The sequence below is a fragment of the Eupeodes corollae genome, chromosome 1 (genome assembly GCF_945859685.1).
Source record: "Eupeodes corollae chromosome 1, idEupCoro1.1, whole genome shotgun sequence".
In the NCBI taxonomy this organism is placed as follows: Eukaryota; Metazoa; Arthropoda; class Insecta; order Diptera; family Syrphidae; genus Eupeodes; species Eupeodes corollae.
Genome location: NC_079147.1, coordinates 230,343,430 through 230,355,472, shown reverse-complemented (window position 1 = coordinate 230,355,472; position 12,043 = coordinate 230,343,430). Strand labels below are relative to the sequence as shown.

Sequence of the window (12,043 nt, the reverse complement as noted above, 5' to 3'; positions counted from 1 at the left end):
TTCTTGATGACTAGCCATCTTTTCTGAATTACTGAAAATATAAATATTTTTGTTGCAAGTGTCATTTAGGACGTGGTCTAATTCATACAAAATATATTCACGCGACTTCTTCGAACGGAAGCGGAGGAAGTTGTGCTGCTGCTGCTCACAACATCTAGTTGTCAATTAATGTCACGTAGACGTTCATTGAAGATTTTGGAGGAGTTCTTAAGGTGCTGAAGCTGATCAAGTAAACATCATGTGTAGTTTTCTATCATGGGAGTATTTGGGCGGGTACATACTTTAGACATATGCCCAATTATAGGGTGAGGACGGTATTTTAGATTTGAAACTCGAGTAAGAGAACCGGAAGTTGATGGTGTTTGCTTAGGGCATCAATGGTGAATAATTTAAGACGAATTTAATAAATGATCAATGTAGTTATTTCTTGTTTGTCAAAATTTATGTTAGAAGACTTGGAGTTCTTGAACTTTGTAATTGAATCAATCAGTGCTTAATTTGATGTTTATGTTACAGTACTCATTTAATAAAGGTTGTTAAGAGCATTGCTACGAAAAAAGATTATAAAGGGTGATTTTTTAGCTATTATCTTTTTGCAACACTGGTTTAAACAGCTGACGCACGTTTCGTGTTTTGTTTCACTGTCAAACGTCATTAATTTGGTCTATAATTTAACCATGAATCGTCTTACAAATGAACAACGCTTGTAAATTATTGAATTTTATTATCAAAATATGTGCTCTGTTAACAAAGGTCATAGCGCGCTTCTTCCATTTTATGGTCAGTTAAATGAACCCACTGAAGCGGTTATTCGGGCTATTTCGACTAAATTTCGCACCAAATTCACATTGTTGGATCAGCCAAATACACTTTTGTTATTGGATTTAATAAAGGAAGTTCCCGATTATGACTTTGCTTCCGATGATGACCTCACTTTATCAAACTTAGTTCAGCGAAATCCTAATGTTACAGAATCCAACACCGTGAATGTAAATAGACCGACGACAAAAGCTGCAATTGTTGAAGAAGAATGATAGAATGGACACACCTGGTGAGTTTACGGAAAGTGTGGGAATATCTGATGAAATTCTGGGCATGGAGAATGTTGCCCCTCTTTTACTATTTCGGCTATTTGGGACAGAACATTTTATGTTTTCAAACTAAACTTTACGCAACTCAATCTTGAAAGCCATATAAAACCACTACAACTGAAGAACTTGACGTTTTCATTGCGTTGAACTTTTGATGGGGATAAAAAAATGATTTTCATGACAGCTATGTGTCGAAGTTTTAAAACTTGAAACAAGTCAGCAGAAAGAGTTGCCTTTGATGAGAATATGAAGAAATTTAAGAAAAGGAACTTTTTGAAGCAATACATGCAAAAAAAAACCGACAAAACGAGAGTTCAAGGTATGGGTGATGTGTGCAGAGTCAGGTTACTGAATTGATTGTGATTGTTTATACTGGCAAGCAGCGAACTAACATTGAAACTGATTTAGGCAGTACAAATGTAATGAAATTTTGTGAAAATTTGAAAGTCTACTTTGACACTTATTTCAACAGTTACCCTTTACAAGTAAGACAACAAGAAGACGAACTTTTCGCCGCTGGAACGGTGAATTCAAATAAAAGTTCTTACTTACTTACTTACTTACTCAAGGTGGCGCTACAGTCATGTGTGAACTAGGGCCTCACCCAACAAACTTCTCCATCTAGCTCGGTCCCTAACTAGATGTCTTCGGTTTCGCGCTCCAAAGTGGGTGAGATTACTTTCCACTTCTGCGCGCCACCTGATCCGCGGTCTTACTCTACTGCGCTGCCCTGTGGGTGTGGATTCGAAGACTTTCCGGGCCGAACCATTGGTTTCCATGCGCTATACGTGACCCAGCCATCTTAGTCGTTGGGCTTTTACCCTTCTGGCTAAGTCTACGTCGCTGTACAGCCCGTAAAGCTCGTCGTTTAATCTTCTCCTCCACTCCCCTTCGATGCATACGGGACAGTATACATTGTGTTCGAAGCGACCCAAGGTGCTTTCACCCGGTTTTGTCATAGTCAATGCTTCTGCACCGTATAGCATGACGGGGATGATAAGGGTCTTATATAGCAACACTATGGTCCCTCGAGAGATGACTTTACCACTTAATTCCTTTCTTAATCAAAAGAAACAGCGGTTATAAAAAGTTATTCTGCGTCTCCAGCTGCTTTAAAGAGCTTGGCATCCAAGCCATCCGCTCCAGCCGCTTTATTAGACATCAGCTTAGATATGGTAATCTTTACTTCGTCTAACTCGGGAGGCCGAAATTATTGGCTTTCGTCGTCTATGTTAAATGGATAATCCTGCTTGACAGTGGAATTCGGTTAGTCGTCGCCGTTATACAGTCTGCAGAAGTGGTCCTTCCATATCCTCAGCATTGACTGCGGTTCCACTATGATGTTTCCACTTGCGTCTTTGCAGCCTTTGGTTCTAGGTTTATGTACCTGTGAATTTCGTTTCACCTGTTCATAAAACTTTCGAACTTCATTCCCACTTTTAAACCTCTCAACATCTTCGACCGCACGCTTCTTATGCCCTCTCTTTTTCATTCTGAGAAGTCGGCGTTCCTCTCGCCTCTTCTGCTCATAGAGCTCATGAGCAGCTCTCGTCCTTTTATGCAGCGCCGCTTTGCGTGCCTGTTGTTTGGCTACATTTGCCTGTCGACATTCCTCATCAAACAAGGAACCTTTTGTTGGTAGCTTCTTGAAACCCAGCACATCAGAGGCGGCTTCTCTGAGTGCATCTTGGCAATGTTCCCACTGGTTTTCGATACATTCTGTTGGTGGCAGAGAACTTCGACAGAGGTTACTTGTAATTAGGTCGGAAAAGGATTTGGCGATCTCTGGCAATTGTAGCACCTCCCTGTTTTGCCTTGGGTCTGGAAATCCGAAGTGCTACCTTGGCTACAACGGGATAGTGTTCCGAGTCGATATTGGCTCCTCGGAAAGTTCGTACATCCAGGATGGTGGAAGCGTGTCTGGCGTCGATCGCAATATGGTCAATCTGGTTGACGGTAGATTGATCTGGAGAAGTCTAAGTTCTTTTGTGGATGTTTAGGTGTGGAAAATGCGTACTGGCATCCCAACGTTTCGCCCCGCAGCAAAATCTATGAGCCTGAATCCGTTGTCCGAAGTGTTGTCGTGCAGGCTGTTCTTCCCGATTATTCCACGAAATATGTCTTCCTTTCCTAGCTTGGCATTAAAATCGCCCAGGACTATTTTAATATCGTGGCTAGGACACTGCTCATATGTATTGTTTAGGAGCTCGAAGAACATATCTTTGGTGTTGTCGGCTTTCTCTTCTGTGGGGCGTGCGCGCATATAAGGCTAATGCTGCCCAATTTAGCCTTGATGCGTATGGTCATGAGGCGCTAATTGATGCACCTATAGCTCAAGACTTCTTGCCTGAGTCTGACTCCAATGACGAAGCCGCATCCAAATAAGCGCTGTTAGTTTTCGTGGTAGCAGTCACCATTTTCACCTCTTTTTGCCCGGCCCATCCCATCGTATTTCCTGGATGGCGGTGATGTCTCCTATATAGCGGTCTAGGGCCTCCGCTAATTCTTCGGCCGCACGTGGTCTGTTAAGGGACCTAACATTCCTCGTGCATATCCAAAGTTCTTTGTCCTTAATTCGTTTGTGTTGGTTGTGAACAGTAAATCCGTCCGTATCCGAGGCTTGTTGGTGCTTCGCAACTATGAAAGCTTTTACGTAACCAGGAAGTCACCCCGACGGCAAAACTCCCAACCCGGAGGCCCAGATCCTAAGTATAACTCCAAGGATGGGGAGCCGCATAAAACCGCGGGAATTCCTCCGCTGCCGTCTGGATAAGGAGAGGTGCCTTAGTGTAAACACCTACACCCCCTCTCTCGTTTGCTGCCCCCAACAACAGTCCACTGGGGTTGGAACCCAATCTACAGTTAAGGTACTAGGCACCCGATGTTCACCACGGGGAGGTGAGAGTAGGAGTTGATAGACAGAGGTGGGTTTTGAGAAAAACCTTTGGACGCTTGTGGCCTCTTGAATGCACATGTCTACCATTTGAACATCAAATAAAAGTTCTTGTCGAAGCTAAAAGAAGACAGGATTCTACGCAGAGGCAAACACGATTACCACATAAGTGAGACAAAAGTTATTTTGTTGAAATCGAAAGCCAAGAGATCAGTATTCATGTTGTCAAAAGTCAAATTATCATAACCTTAAGAACGTCGGTAAAGTTAACCGTGGAAAGCGCGATGGTACCTGTAACAAGGTCTACAAGCCGTAAAAGACTACAACATGAACATGAACTTCGTCGATATATTTGACAAACTAAAAGAAAGTTATGCTGTTGACAGAAAATCACACAAGTGGAGGCATAGTGTTTTTTTTTTTCTTTTCCTTGGTTGTTGTGTGGTCAATGCCTTTTTAATGTATAAGGGACTGCAGGCCTCTTCTCGCACGGACCTACACCTATTGGCACTGCAAGACTTCAGATGAAGCGTATACCCGGGTCTTCTGGCGCCAGGATATGTCAGACACAAGCAAAGGCCTGATTTATAACACAGAAGTCGAAGTGCCAGGTCCTCTTCTCTTTATTAAACACCACAAGCCTACAGTCGTAGAGGAAAGTCGTTTAGAATGCAGTCAACCACAAATAAGCACTTCGAAAAGATGCTGCAAATGTAGCACGAAAGTAAATCCAGTAAGAACAATATGGCAGTGCAATACGTGCAAAGTTCCTCTTTGCATTCGAAAATTAAAACCCTATTTTGCAGATTTTCATAACAAGTAATTATTAAATTCATTATGTGTAAGAAATATGAGTTAATAATTAAAACTATAAAAAATCCATCATAGTCTTAATTTCATCAATAGTCATGATGGCTAGTGTTGCGTTTCTAACCACCTTGTTTTTCGAAATCATAATTTAGAAGATGTTTTTACAATGGTTGTGAACGTCTGCATATTGTTATCAATATGGGGAATACATATTACGATCTTGGTTAAGGATTTCACATTCGTGTAGTGCGGTTAAAAAAAGAATTCCTGTACTTAACAGTTCGGAAGAAATTGAGCTCAAGAGCAAAATGATGATCATAACTCAAAGTTCGATTATTATTGTTGAATTACTTGATTGAACATATTAAACCAATCTTTTATTCAATTCTTTCCAGTACTGCATACTCTTCGCCAGAAATGTAGATTTCCCTTTAGACCGGCTTTTGGTAACAGATGCTCAACAGATCTGAAATAATAAGAATAATTTACAAGAATTCACTATAATAATAAAATCTGCTAGAAAATGATTTAAAAATGCACTTGTTCATTTTGTTCATGCCTTAAATCAGAGTTTTCTTAAATACAATTCATATACTCTCCCAATAAGCTATTGAGACTTAAATAACTTGAGAAATATTTTTTTTTTTCAAAAAAGACTTGAAATTGCAATTACAAAATAAACAACTATCCTTGAACTTTACCGAACTTCATTAGATGAATCGAACTCATCTATAATACCATAACCTTGGTTGAAGCTATAAGTATGGCCAAAGGTATTTATAGGTGTACAACTACAAAAATAAAAAACAAATTAAAGCCTTCGAATGCGCACTAGTAAACTCAAAAACAAGTTATTTCAATTGCATTATCAGAAAATCCACGATTACACTAAAAAACCCACCAACCTCATCCCTTAACATCAAGGACCAAGAGCCCAAGAGTTCTCCTCTCCCGAGAACTGAATCAGAACAACAACAACAAAAACAAAAAATTGTTTTGCGCGCTCATCCACTTGGCTAAGTTTTGAAGTACATTGCCCAAGTACACTGCTGTGGAGCATGCATTTACCGTATTACAGCATCCATCATGCTCTTCAGCCTATTTTTCATTTTCATCAAGTGGTCCGGAAACAACACAAAACCATCCAACAGTATGAAATTAAACAACAACAAAATCCACATAGGTGCCTGCCTACAAAACAAAACAAAATTTTTTTTAAAAAAGTTTCTGGTGAATTGTAGCAAAAGTTGGTAGTGCTCAGCTCGGCTCTCGGCAAAAGTCGATAAACACAACTTTTTAGACTTTCTGATTCACCAAACTGACTCTGATTCTGACTCACTCACAGTTCACTCACCTCACCCTCTCGTTTTTTAACTGAGGCTGGGAATGAGGTTGAGGCTGGGGCTAGGAAAGGCGAAGCGAGGCCATCATCTAGTGCTAGTATCCGAGTATTGGAGTATCCGTATCCGTATCCGTGAGTTGTTGAATTCTTTGAAGTTTGGATTTTTAATCTCTTTATGGATCTTCTCTCTCTCGTTACATAAGCCCGGGTGGTTTTAAGTAAAAGCACTTTTAATTTATAATCAACAACACGATGATGGGTTCTGTCGTTTCCGAAAAAGGGTCCTCAAAACAAGGGTGGCGTGCGGTACCAGAGAATGGGGACTTAATTTTCTTAATGGTGTATACCAAGCTCTTCACTATTTGATTTTCTGCTTTTTTCTCTGACGGGTATACTAACTGAACATATTCTTTGTTTATTGTTTCCACTTCTTTTTCGTGGCCTATTTCATGCAAAAGTAAAAGCCAATTTTCATTATCCTTGGTCTTTATAGTGCCATAGTCATAGCTATTGCCTTTGAGTATATAAGAGTATTGCCATCAGATCAGACAACATGACTCCTTGTCTTGTGTCCTTAACAAATGATTACAACAGAAAAATTCTTTAGATAAACTTAATTTGTTTAGTTGAATCCGCTCCAAGACACACGACATTTTTCCATTTTTCCATTTAGGTATTTTTATGTTTTTAGAAAGTTGGTTTTTCCTTTCATGTCACAAACAGGATTTTCCGTGTGGAAATCACAAAAGTCATAATCTCCTCATTTGTTATATCCTTTTTGGTTGTCCCTTTTTTTATATTTTTATTTCTTGCGAATTTAAAAGAAATCTAATTTTAGTTTGTTTGTGTCTTTGCAGGCAGAACCCATGACTCGTCCTTTTCCCTATTTCACATAGGACAACAAGCTTCGGCGGGTGTGAAGCAATTTGCTGAGACTGGCAAATCAGATATCTTTGAATCATCATCCTCGTCATCACAGACATCATCGCAGCAGCACAAGTCAACCACAGGGGGAGCAGGAGCAGGAGCAGGAGCCGGAGCAGTAGCAGCATCAGGGACGACATCAAATTCATTTACATCGGCGACGTCCTCAGCATCATTATCTACGCCAACGTCATCATCCTCATCATCGGGCTCAGGGGGTGCTAGTGAGAGTTCGGGTTCCAGCTCCGGCTCCGGCTCATCCCAGCAAAGGAACGTTTTCGATGAATTTGTAGTATCGGCGATCACCGCAGGAGCTGGACGAAGTGAGGCGAAATTCTTTGTGGACAGCAATCACAGTTTGGTTTCCCTAATGACGCGTATTGTTCCATCGCCAGATTGGTTCATTGGAGTTGATTCCTTTCAGGTACCTACATATATACCTACATAAGCCGCATCCATATAGTATACTCTCTTAGTTTTCGAAGGGCTTGCTCAGGGTTGGACGTGTTTAGGTATGGGCAGGGACTTGATATAAGGACTATTATTTCCAAAAGCGGGTTTGGGTTTGGGTTTTTGAGATTATACACTGTACACTGACGAGAATAGGATGATTACTGTGAATTGAATAAGGGATTCAACTCATGTCACAACCAAATGGAATGAACAATCAAATTAAAATCAAGTGGATCCCAACTGATGTTATCTAGAGTTTGATTTAAATTCACTTGAGAAACAAAATGCTTAGATTGTGAGTTGAGATTTTAATCAGTCTACTTGTGCGTTTCCCAGATAATGAGTATATCTACATTAATACATATATAAATATATAGTATAGGCATCTATCTATATCTTAAGTGTGGTGGTGAGAAATCCCAAATGGAAAACCACATTTAATCTTGCGTCTATTTACAATTGACTCTCTATGGGAAAGAAAACGATGCTTTGATTTTATGGCAGACAATCAAATCAGAAAAGTATTTACCTACTTCCAAGGCAGGTTTAACGATTCCTTGGGGAGCTTTCATGATGACGACTTTACGCTGACAAATACAAAATCAGTGCGGTATAGGATCCAAATAAAATTGAATTAGAAAGGAATCATTTATTGAACTCTTAGGAGATTATGTAAAATAAAATCCACAACTGGGTCGCAAAAACTTGCTCATGTATCCAGAGAGTCTGTTTAAAAATGTTGCCTATATTTTCAGATTTGAAAATCTACCTGCTTATTAAGTTTGTCTTAAAAAAATGTAGTGCCTTTTATTATTATTAAAAAAATTGATTTATTCATTTTTTCAAAAAAAAAACTTGATTTATTAATTATTAAACGGTTTTTCTTTTTGATTACTTTGGATATATTAGGGTTTTTCAATAAGGACGGGTAGATGTTGTGTGCAGAAGTCGGAGCGTTTGCTGTGTGGCACGTATGGCCGTCCTGCTGTAACCACATGTCCTCTAGGTGCATATGGCTCAATTTGGGCCATAAGAAGTTAGTGATCATCTTTACGTAGCGCTCGTGGTTGACAGCGACCGCCTCACCAACGTGCGTCGTTTTCAAAAAAGTACGGACCAATCACGCCGTCCTTCGGCCCAAAATGCACACCAAACAGTAACTTTTTTTGGATGAATTACCACCTGATGAACCTCGCTTGGGTTGGTACTGGCAATTTTGATTGTTATCAAGGCCATTTGTCAAAAAATGCGCCTCGTCACTAAAGATGATTTTTTGGCCAAAATTGGGGTCTTCTTCCAAAAGACTCTAAGCCCAGTTAGCGAACAATCGGTGTTGTCTATGGTCATGATCTTTGAGCTCCTGGGTCAGTTGGATCTTCCAATTCCCGACGCAAAATTCTTCAAGTTGAATTCTGCGAAACGCCGAGTTCTTGTGAACGGTGGTAAATAGACTGCCACGAACTGTGGCGATGTTCTCAGCCGATCTTGCGTTCCTTGAACGTACGGGTGTTGGCTGACTGTTTTCTGAAATGGTCGTCTCAAATTTTACCATCAAACGTTGAAGAGTTGACTGTGAAGGTCCACCACATCTACTTTAAAATAGTCGCAATACAAGCAACGTTTGCGTTAACGAACACTCCTTTTGAAAAATAAAGTATAATCAGGTCCGTTTGCGAACCTTCAAAACTGTCTAATTTTACGAAAAATTACGAAATTTAACTAAATCCTATTGTTGTACTAAAAATTTTTGTTGTTTTTCGTAAAAGAAAGCGCTCACGAGAGAGTAAACTATTTTCCAAACCTAGTAAGAATTTTTTTTTTTGGGTTGATTTGTGAAAAGTGTCAAATTTGATAGAGATTCAAATAAATTAAATGAATTGCTCGATTTTGCTGTCAATTATAAAATGAAATACCCTTTTCCCAAAGAACAGCAACAAGATTGCAATTTTCAATTTTTTATTTTAATCAAGTTTTTTCATAAAAAAAATAACGCGAAATGAAACGATGATGTTTCAAAATTTACATTTTTTTGACAGTCAATTTATGGGGAAAATGTGTTGTTTTCCCGTTCGCTTGCTTTTTGTAGTTTTGTCTTTCTGTGGGAAAATTTTACCCACACTCTTTAAAATATCTCTTTTTACTTATTTTAGTGCAGAAAGTAAGCAAACGGACCTGTCATTTGAAAGAGCTGTTCAATCGTGTAACTTGCCATGATAATTTTTTATACGCAGGGTTAAAAGAAGCCATATTAAGAAAACAAATTTGAGGGAACATTTAAGAAAATCTATCGGGATGATATTTTTTGAGAAAAATCGAATTTTCGACTGTGGTCTTAAACAACAAACGCCTTTTGAAAATGTTAATTTCCAAGTTTGAACTCAATCGTCCCAGTGTTGTAGCTGTATGGGTGAAGAAAGACAGATGGAAGGAATCGTGTGACTCACTTGTCTCGACTTCTCTACTATCGTTATGTTATGTTTGACTAAAAACTTGAGTTCGATTTTTTCAGGAATGCAATACTTGTCATTTAGTTAATTCCTATTTGTGGCAAGTGAAAATTAAGCATAAAATCAAAAATAGATCATTATTGAAAATTTTTATACAGGTAGGCAAAAATAAAATAAGATTCAAGTGAAAGGACATCAAAGGACGTCATCCTAAATTATTTTATAATTTGTTTTTTCTCTCGAGAATTCTTAAAAAAATGTTCATATTCAAGACGGAATTATTATGAAAAGATTACATTTTAACTACTTCTATATTTTTGTTTGTAAAAATGGATGTTGAAAGACTTGGATTTTTTCCATTGTATCTCGAATAATTTTGAGTGCGTGAAGTTAGCCCCCTTTTTTGATTTTCTAATTTTGGAAAGTTGGTCAATGTTGCTCCCGGTTTGTTTCGCATTGTTCCAAAGTTTTTTTTTTTAAATACCCAAAAATGGGGGATTTAGAACCCAAAAAATGTTTTTTCATTGTCTCCCCTTTTTCAGAACATCGATTTTTTGAAAATTTGTCCAGATTGTTCTAGTTGTTCTGAACATTGTCCCAAATTTGGGCCACTATGATCAAAATTATAAAAGATATGAACAAAATATGAAAAAATTCTAGCCCCCCCTTTTCAAAATTCCAACTTTTTTTATTTTTTTAGACTCTTAAAAGTGTTCTAACCATTGTGCCAAAAAATAAGAGTCGTGAAATATATATTTTAAAAGATATTGCCTCCGATTTTTTTTGAAAAATGCAATATACATCTCCACATTGTTTGTTTTTTTTTTTTAAGCCTACATTTTAATAAAACACGATTACGCACATGTACAGCAACCAAAATTTGGCTTATAACCTATTTTGTACGCTGATGATCGATCTTTCAAAAGTATTGATGTCTTTAAATTTTGTAAAACCATTTAAGCCCCCTTTTTCAAAAATCAAAAATTAAAAAAATGTTCCAAGTCAAACCATATTTCCCCCAGTTCGTGTCCAAATTTCTTCCACAACCATAAGCAACTAAAGCTAAAGGCGCACAAAAACGAAACAAATAAAATTCCTAGTGCCCCCTCCAAAAAATTTTAAATTTTAAGCCAAAGCTGTATTCTTTCAGATAAGACCAAAATATCCTTAAGATTCCGACTCTATGAAATTAATAATGATTATACCTAAATTCAAAAAAACATCCCCAACCCCCCCTTTACAAACACCAACATTCAAAAAATATTTGTATGTCCATAACCACTCACATCAAATTGTTCCAAAGTTTCATTCAAATATGTTCAAAAACTCTTTTCGATTTTGGAAAAGAGGGGAACTAGGTCAAAAAGAGTTTTTGGAGTCTAAAATCCCCATTTTTGGGTATTTTTCAAAAAAACTTTGGAACAATGCGGAACAAACCGGGAACAACTTGGAACAACTTTCCAAAATTGGAAAATCAAAAATATGGGAGCTAACTTCACGCACTCAATAACTTTACTTTTTTTCAGAGCCCAACAACAACATTTGAAAAACCCCTGCACCATGTTTATTCAATTACAATTAAAGGCTGTCTAAAATTTAAATGCTCCTATACCACCGTTTAGATAGTTATATAAACCTAAAAATTATTAATGGGCCGTATATCAGTCATAAGTTGACGAATGTTGGTTTTGAAGTGTTCAAGAGTTGAAATTTTATCTGTATAAGCACGGTCTTTCCTATAGCCCCACAAAACCGCATAATCTTAGTGGCCAGTTGATATCGCCACGACGAGAAATTCAGCCGCCAAGAAATGTCTCTTGCAACAAAGCCATAGTCAGCATGTAACACAGTCTTGTTGAAACCACATATTCTCCAAGTCGTATTCTTCTAAAGCAGGCAAAGACAATTTAGTTATCATGTAACCATTAAACTGCGAATTGATGATGACAGTCGTTCCGTCCTTGTTTACGAAGAAGCAAGGTCCAATCACACGTGGCATGATAGTAAGTGCGTTGGACTGTCATGCCAGACGTCTTGGGTTCGATTCGGCTTTTAACTGTAGTTCCCCTACATGCCTGACAAC

At 38.3% G+C, this 12,043-nt stretch overlaps 1 protein-coding gene across 1 annotated transcript in view; it reads left to right on the top strand.

Moving 5' to 3' along the window:
* Positions 1-12,043, top strand: part of LOC129939606 (uncharacterized) — a 182,742-nt gene that overhangs the window by 127,801 nt on the left and 42,898 nt on the right. The window contains exon 2 of the mRNA XM_056047680.1: positions 6,994-7,484. Within this exon, the coding sequence (XP_055903655.1) occupies positions 6,994-7,484 (491 nt within the window). The remainder of the gene's footprint in view (positions 1-6,993; positions 7,485-12,043) is intronic.